Genomic DNA, 8,795 nt, shown 5'->3' with positions numbered 1-8,795 from the left:
ATTATCGTCCCAATTGTAGGAAGGAATTATTTAAACTTCCATACTGTTTTAGGACTCATTTTTTAAATCGGCCGTCAGCCATCACATCAATAATACTCGACCAATATACAAATGCTCTGTAAAGCGTATGCAAATATAACTATATACAAATCCATTTAGTAATATAATAGTGATGCTCGTATCAGATGTAATGTTTACAATATACGTTAATGGTGGGAATTGGTATATATATATTAATGCAGATTAACAATATTATGCACAATCAAAGAATTTCACTTAGGGGGGACTACAGCAGTTCTGGCGTGTTGCGAACAACAATGCATACGTGGATACACACACACACACGCGCGCGTGTACGCTTAGGTACATACATGTGTACATACACATAGATATATGCATACTCACATAAATTGGGTGTATATTTTACTATGCACGCTTATATACGCATTAAGGGAGCCCCGGCCGCGAAAAATCGACAAAAAAATTCTGGAAAATGAACGAATTTTAGGTAAACATTTCAAAAGGTTCTCCATGATGGTGGTAACACTCAAACAAAATATTAGAGCTCAGTTCCCTTTCTTTTCTTATATATAAAATAAAATAGATAAACTTTTGGAGACCTCTGGCAACCCCATTGCATGAAAAACATTTGAAATGAGTCAAAATTTCGATAGCCATTTTTTTTTTTTTTTTTTACTGCAATTCATATCTATGGAGATATCTGGCAGCTTGTGTATGGAGGTATCTGGCAGCTTGATATGGAGGTATCTGGCAGCTTGATATGGAGGTATCTGGCAATTTGACTAAACCCACAGGACGATGCTAAAAGGAGAGACTTTAGTAACAGTCGAAGTGCGTAAACAGGAGAATATCATTTTCTCATGCTATTCATGCACGCGATCGTATATACTGTATATATATGTATATATATATATATATATATTTATTCTTCCAACAGATAAGCATTTCAAAAGATTCTCTATAATAGTGGTAGCACTTCGACCAAAAATTACATCTCAATTCCGTTTCTGTTCTTATATATAAAATAGAATAAATTAATTATTGGCGACACCTGGCAAGCATCTCACTCCTGCACGTCAAATAAATCTTTCATTTATTCTAGCAATAACCAATATTCATTATTCTACCAACAATAACTGTGGGAGGGGTGAAGAGAAATAGTAACTTTAACTTGGTAATAGAATAAAATAAAGGAAAATATAATTTAATGTCTTTAAATGTCCGTGCGGCATTTAAAGGGCGCTACTGAAAAGTTTGTTTTCTTTCCATTCATCAAATTATAAGTCGCTCTTTTATATACAAATTTTCACTTTTTTTTTTTTTTTCATTTGTAGAGAATTGTAAGACGTAAATATCTGGAAGTCAAAATAAAGCAATTTCTTTGGCAGTATTTTTCTAGCTATTATTTTTCCTCAGAAATTTAATCTTTTTAACAATATGTACAAAAAAAAAAAAAAAATCATTGCTATTCTCGTACGAGGTAAATAAATAAAAAATCTACAAAAAAAAAAAAGTTCAGATAGGGCCACTCTTCAAATGGACCTTAAGCAAAAAAAAATTGGTAAGACCTTTTCCACGATATTAGTTTTTGAAGTTACTGAACATTTTGCCCATTGACTATTAGATAATATGGTATTTTTAAGTGCAAGGAAGTGATACTACATGTATTTATAGGTAATCAGAAAAGGAAATGAGTAATAAATTTTGTTTGTCTGAAAAACTGATTCGGTCGTACCGCACAAGAGTATGGGTGTCCGGGGCCCCCTTATATCTATCTACAGCTACACATGTATATCTATCTACATCAACATGAATGCGCACATACATGTGTACGTACCTGCGTGCGCACATACATGTGTACGTACATGCGTGCGCACATACATGTGTACGTAATGCGTACGCACATACATGTGTACGTACATGCGTGCGTGCATACATGTGTACGTGCATACGAGTAAAAAAAAAAAAAAAAATAAACTGCCCGCCACCACACCACGCTCTGTAAAGCGTATCCAAATATAACTATATACAAATCCATTTAGTAATATAATAGTGATGCTCGTATCAGATGTAATGTTTACAATATACGTTAATGATGGGAATTGGTATATATATATTAATGCAGATTAACAATATTATGCACAATGAAAGAATTTTACTTAGGGGGGACTACAGCAGTTCTGGCGTGTTGCCAACAACAATGGATATGTGGAAACACACACATATCTATATGAATACACACACACAGACATATATATTACCCACGTGTACGCTCAGGTACATACATGTGTACATACACATAGATATATGCATACTCACATAAATTGGGTGTATATTTTACTATGCACGCTTATATACGCATTAACTCTATCTACAGCTACACATGCACGCATTAAACATATCTACAACTACACATGTATATCTATCTACATCAACATGTGTCCGCACATACACGTGTATGTGCATACGAGTATACACATACATGTGTACGTGCATACACATACATGTGCACGTGCATACACATACATGTGCACGTGCATACACATACATGTGCACGTGCATACACATACATGTGCACGTGCATACACATACATGTGTACGTGCATACACATACATGTGTACGTGCATACACATACATGTGTACGTGCATACGAGTATACACATACATGTGTACGTGCATACACATACATGTGTACGTGCATACACATACATGTGTACGTGCATACACATACATGTGTACGTGCATACGAGTATACACATACATGTGTACGTGCATACGAGTATACACATGCATGTGTACGTGCATACGAGTATACACATACATGTGTACGTGCATACACATACATGTGTACGTGCATACGAGTATACATGTGTACGTCCATACGAGTATACACATACATGTGTACGTCCATACCTTGGGTGTATATTTTACTATGCATGCTTATATACACATAAAATCTATCCATAGCTACACATGTTTATCTATCTACATCAACGAGTGCCACACGATATCACTCGTACAAGGATTTCGCCGCAGAGGGAGAGATACAAACAGACAAAAGTGTTAACTAGCCTAACATATATCCTATGCAGTTCAGAGAGAAAGTCTTAACTAGTCTAGGTAACTCAGGGTAAAAATAACTAGTCTAAGATATATCCTAAGCAAGGTCGTTTCTTCCCTAATAAGAATCAGCGAGCTCTCCTTACGAATCATGGATATATGTGTGTACGTACATGCATATCAACAAAAACGCTTTAACTAGTTCGTTCAAGGCATATCCTAGGTAATTGACATATAGAGTGAGAGAGAAAGTCTTAACTAGTGTAGGGAATTCAGACAAAAAAAAAAAAAAAAAAAAAAAAAAACACGCCCGCCACCACACACACACACAAAAAAAAAAAAAAAAAAAAAAAAAAAAAAAAAAAAAAAAAAATCGTAACTAGTCTAGAACTTATTTTTAGGCAAGGCCGGCGCATCCCTAATAAGAATCACCGTGCTCTCTTTTGTAATCAAAATTTGGCCCTAAAGAGGGCCTAGTGAGTTAGTTGGTCGGTCGGCATGAGAATGAAGGCAGGTAAGGGTGGTTTGGATTGGGTTGGGTGGAGGGAGGGTGTGTGGCGTGTTGCCTGCCTGCCTGCCTTCCTCTCTTTCCCTTTCCTTTCCTTTCCTTTCCCTGTGCTCTTCTGCTGCTGCCGACGACCCCCGCTGCGTACGTGCTCATGATCTAAGCACGCTCGCCACGGATCCTGCGAGCCAGCTGGATGTCCTTGGGCATGATGGTAACACGCTTAGCATGGATAGCGCACAGGTTGGTGTCCTCGAACAGACCGACCAGGTAAGCCTCTGAGGCTTCCTGCAGAGCCATCACGGCAGAGGACTGGAAGCGCAGGTCTGTCTTGAAGTCCTGGGCAATTTCACGCACCAGGCGCTGGAAGGGCAGCTTCCTGATCAGGAGCTCGGTGCTCTTCTGGTAGCGACGGATCTCACGGAGAGCCACGGTACCAGGGCGGTAACGATGGGGCTTCTTGACGCCTCCTGTGGCAGGAGCCGACTTGCGGGCGGCCTTGGTGGCTAGCTGCTTGCGAGGGGCCTTGCCTCCTGTCGACTTGCGAGCGGTCTGCTTCGTGCGCGCCATGGCTTGCTTTGCTTTGGTGCTGCAGTACAGTAAGTAATGTCGGCACTAGCCCAACTCTGCCCGCCACCACACCTCGGTCGTCTCGTAGCAGGCGCTCTCATTGGCTGAGAGGCGCGAGGGCCGTAGAGACGTCTGAGCCGCTAAAATGTTCACGTCCCGAGTGCTGCCTTTACCTTAAAGTGGACAAAATCACCTACAAGTCGACCACTTACACCAGCCATTACCAGTGGACCCCTTGGTCAGCACCGTTGGCCATGTCATGTAGGTGTCACATGCCGGTCATGGCACGACTCAAGGCGCCCACGAGGTCTCGACCCATGCGATGGCTACTTTCGGGTACGCACGGGACCCGCCGCCCGACGGCAACGAGAGAAAACGCCGAGTGACCGAGCCGTAGAGACGCGAGCGCCTCGTGCCTTCTGGCCAGATTCAACACAAGCTTCATCATGACCGGTCGTGGCAAAGGAGGAAAGGGACTTGGAAAGGGAGGCGCCAAGCGCCACCGCAAGGTTCTCCGTGATAACATCCAGGGTATCACCAAGCCTGCCATCCGCCGTCTGGCACGACGTGGAGGAGTCAAGCGTATCTCTGGACTCATCTACGAAGAGACACGTGGAGTTCTCAAGGTCTTCCTCGAGAACGTTATCCGCGACGCTGTCACCTACACGGAACACGCCAAGAGGAAGACGGTCACTGCTATGGATGTCGTCTACGCCCTCAAACGCCAGGGCAGAACCCTCTACGGTTTCGGAGGTTAAATTAAGCCCAGGCAGGCAGGCAGGCAGACATGGGGAAACGCGTGCACGCGCGTGCTTCTCTTCTCCTCGTCCTCGGCCTCCTCTTATTATCTCCCACCAACGAACGGCTCCTTTAGGAGCCACATAACTTTACAAAAGAGATAGATAGACGATATAATTGCCTCACATTTACTACTATGCAGTTCATGGTTCACAATGAACCATTTCAGTTACGTGCATATTTCATGGACCATCACAACCAGAGCGAAGGAAAGAAAAAAGATCCTACGCCTCTAGTAACGAGCTCCTTCTCCCTCCCATTTAGTTAAGTTACCATCTTACTCCTTGCGCTGTCTTCTTAGTTCACCGCTCACAAACAATCCCACAACTGTACAGGCCAATCAATCAATCACCAATTGTGTAGTGGCGGTGGTGCAACAACACATTTCCACCAACCTGAATGAATGAAGAAAGGAGAGAGTGGTAGTAGTAGTAGTACAATTTGGATGGAGCGCGTTTCAATGACTAGTATTTCTCTGCTGACAGTTGTGCGCTAGTCCAGTTCAGTTACGTGCATATTCCATGGCCAACTATCACAACGAGGGCAAAGTGCCTACGCCTCTATAGAGTACGTGCTCCTCTCCCTCCGATTTAGTTAGTTAGTTAGGCTCTTGGTCATTACGCTGTCTTCTTAATTCACCGCTCACAATTCCATAACTGTACAATCCAATCCAACCAATCGCAAATTGTGTAGTGGTGGTGCAAGAACACACTTCCACGAACATGGATTTCGTTAAGGAAGAAAAAAGGGGGTTGGTGGAGCGCGTTTCAATGACCACTATTTAGCTGCTAGTTCAGTTACGTGCATATTTCATGGCCAACTACCGCTGTACCATCCAATCAATCGCTAATTGTGTAGTAGTGGTGGTGGTGGTGGTGCAAGAACACATTTCCACGAGCGTTAATTAAGAAGGGAGAAGAAAGTGGTAGTAGTATCACAATTTTGATGGAGCGCGTTTCAATGACCAGTATTTAGCTAGCTGCTAGCCCAGTTCAGTTACGTGCATATTTCATGGCCAACTACCGCTCACAATCCCATACCTGTGCAATCCAATCGATCGCCAATTGTGTAGTGGTGGTGAAAGAACACATTTCCACGAGCGTCAAGAAAGGAGAGAGAGAAGAAAGTGGTGGTAGTATCACAAATTTGATGGAGCGCGTTTCAATGACCAGTATTTAGCTAGCTGCTAGCCCAGTTCAGTTACGTGCATATTTCATGGCCAACTACCGCCCACAATCCCATACCTGTGCAATCCAATCGATCATCAACTGTGTAGTGGTGGCGAAAGAACACATTTCCACGAGCGTCAAGAAAGGAGAGAGAGAGAGAAGAAAGTGGTGGTAGTATCACAATTTTGATGGAGCGCGTTTCAATGACCAGTATTTTGCTAGCCCAGTTCAGTTACGCGCATATTTCATGGCTCACAACTGTACAATCCAATCAATCGCCAATTGTATAGTGGCGGAGGTGCAAGAACACATTTCCATGAACGTTAAGAAAGTGGTAGTAGTAGTATCACAATTTTGATGCATGCGTACATACGAGTATACACATACATGTGTACGCGCTTGCACGCAAACACATATATACATGCACATACATATATGCATACTTTCAATGACCAGTATTTAGCTAGCTAGCTGCTAGTCCGGTTCAGTTACGTGCATATTTCATGGCCAACTACAAAACACAATCCCATAACTGTACAACCCAATCAATCACCAATTGTGTGCAAAAACACATTTCCACGAACGTTAAGAAAGGAGAGAGAGAGAGAGAGAAGAAAGTGGTGCTAGTAGTAGTATCACAATTTTGATGGAGCGCGTTTCAATGACCAGAATTTATCAAGCTAGCTGCTAGTCCAGTTCAGTTACGTGCATATTTCATGGCCAACTACCACAACGAGGGCCAAGGCAAAGTGCCTACACCTCTAGTACGACATCCTTCTCCCTCCCACCCTCTCCCTCTGATTCAGTTGTTGGCCTGCTAGTCATTATGCTGTGTACTTAATTCACCGCTCGCATTTCCACGATTGCACAATCAATCGTCCAATGTGTGGTGGTGCAAGTACACACTTTCATGAGCATGGACTTTGCTAAAGAAGAAGTAAAAAGGTGGTAGTAGTAGCACCATTACAATCTTAATGGAGAGCCTTTCAAATACAGTACTTGTATGTACCTGCTGATACTTGTGCGCTAGTCCACTTCAATACTACCTACCTATCTAGCATTCCATCATCAAAATAATAGAAAATACCCATTGCTGCATCTTACGCTCAACTACAAAGGCGACCACATTGTGTCTAAAGACAAATAGATCAAAATGATGAGGCCAAATGTTAACCACCTACTCATAGCACCCCTTAACCTTTCTCTTCAAATTGCCCCATATCTACAATGACATCTTCATTTCCATTCGCAACCGACTTGGATACCATTGTTACATTGGGTACTTGCTCATGTTATGCCCATGCCTCGCGAGTCAGGTTTCCATTTCATTGTATGCAACTGTACCTAATAGAGCGCCTTCAACCAAGTACTCACCTTTATTCTTTATGAAATGAAAAATATAATTATAGAACCGGGTTGGGTACTCGGTAACTGACAGACAGACACCGCGGATATTGCTCTGTCACCACATCAGCCATTTCTTGTGCAACATTTGCGGGCAGTACGGTATGGCATCAACACACCCGCCAATAACACCTTCCTGTCTTACGGAAATGGCATCCATATTCTAAAATGTACTAGATTATTAGTAATGATCTGCCATACTGTAAATGTCTCATTCCTTTCTTTACTGCGCTTGGACTCAAGCGTGATCCTGCAAAACGGCCAATCTTCATAGATAGCTCAACACCAAGTCACAAAGCAGTCTTGCTACCCAATGGAAATAAATATCCGTCTTTGCCTCTCCTCTTCCACACTCCGTACGCAAGAAAGAAAGGGAGCAAATAGGATAATGTCAAACAACTTCTTGACACAATAAATGAGGCAGGCTCAATTCAAGTGCCAACTTTCTGGTCATTGCAAGATGCCTGCTTAGCTTGCGACGAGGATACACAAAATATTCATCTTTCCTTTCCTTATGGGACAACTCAGCTAAAGATGACCATTACAAGAGAGTTCATTGGCCGGCCGGACACCCACGAGTGGTACTGCAGCTAGGAATGTTAAATGTCCTCACACAGCCTCGAGTACATTCCAACAAAGTCTTAATACACCCACTTCATAATTAAACTAGGAGGAGTAAAACACTTTGGCAAGGCCTTAGGCCTTACATTTTCGAGGACAAGAACCCTTTCATGTTTCCAAAGCTATCTGAAGCTAGGATCAGGTTTCTTGAACGCCAAGTAAACGCAGAAAGAGCCATAGCGAAGGTTGGAAAAAAACAAAAAAAAAAAAAAGCCTGCTTTGTCTGCATGTAGTTCCTGCATTCCTATCAAATCAAATCGCAAGGATCCTAATTGTAAACGACTGCTACCAAAGCTTATTGAGAACTTCTTCAACAAACTACCTTGTCAAAGGATTACAAAGGCGGAGCACGCCGACACGAGACCTTTTGCTCCATATCTAGGTCGGGTGCGAAAAAAAAAAAAAATCAATAATAAATGGCTAAAAATATATATATGATAATGTAAATAAAAAAAAATGCATAGGTATAGTTAGGTAATAAACAAACAGGTAAATTGTAATAAATTGACATATAACTGAGAATCAAACATATTGACATATAAATGAGAAATGTGTATACATTGTGACGAATGTGGATAGGAGGTAAGGGAACACGGGCTGAGGGAAATATTTTTATTCCTGACTAGTTTCGCCTGAAAGGCTTCTT

General features: G+C 42.1%; 2 protein-coding genes across 2 annotated transcripts; one reads left to right on the top strand and one right to left on the bottom strand.

Moving 5' to 3' along the window:
* Window positions 1-3,389: 3,389 nt before the first annotated feature.
* LOC143023411 (histone H3) lies at window positions 3,390-4,157 on the bottom strand. Its single transcript, XM_076181933.1, has one exon. The coding sequence runs from the start codon at window positions 4,155-4,157 to the stop codon at window positions 3,747-3,749; it is 411 nt and encodes a 136-aa protein (XP_076038048.1). The 3' UTR covers window positions 3,390-3,746.
* A 446-nt stretch (window positions 4,158-4,603) lies between these two features.
* LOC143023413 (histone H4) lies at window positions 4,604-5,046 on the top strand. Its single transcript, XM_076181934.1, has one exon. It carries the CDS (start codon window positions 4,604-4,606, stop codon window positions 4,913-4,915), a length of 312 nt encoding a protein of 103 aa, XP_076038049.1. The 3' UTR covers window positions 4,916-5,046.
* Window positions 5,047-8,795: the final 3,749 nt, after the last annotated feature.

The sequence above is a fragment of the Oratosquilla oratoria genome, unplaced genomic scaffold (assembly GCF_046742065.1).
Source record: "Oratosquilla oratoria isolate Oo_2021 unplaced genomic scaffold, ASM4674206v1 SCAFFOLD47, whole genome shotgun sequence".
Lineage (NCBI taxonomy): Eukaryota > Metazoa > Arthropoda > Malacostraca > Stomatopoda > Squillidae > Oratosquilla > Oratosquilla oratoria.
Note: the sequence above shows the minus strand (reverse complement) of the source record. Positions and strands in the feature narration are given on the sequence as shown.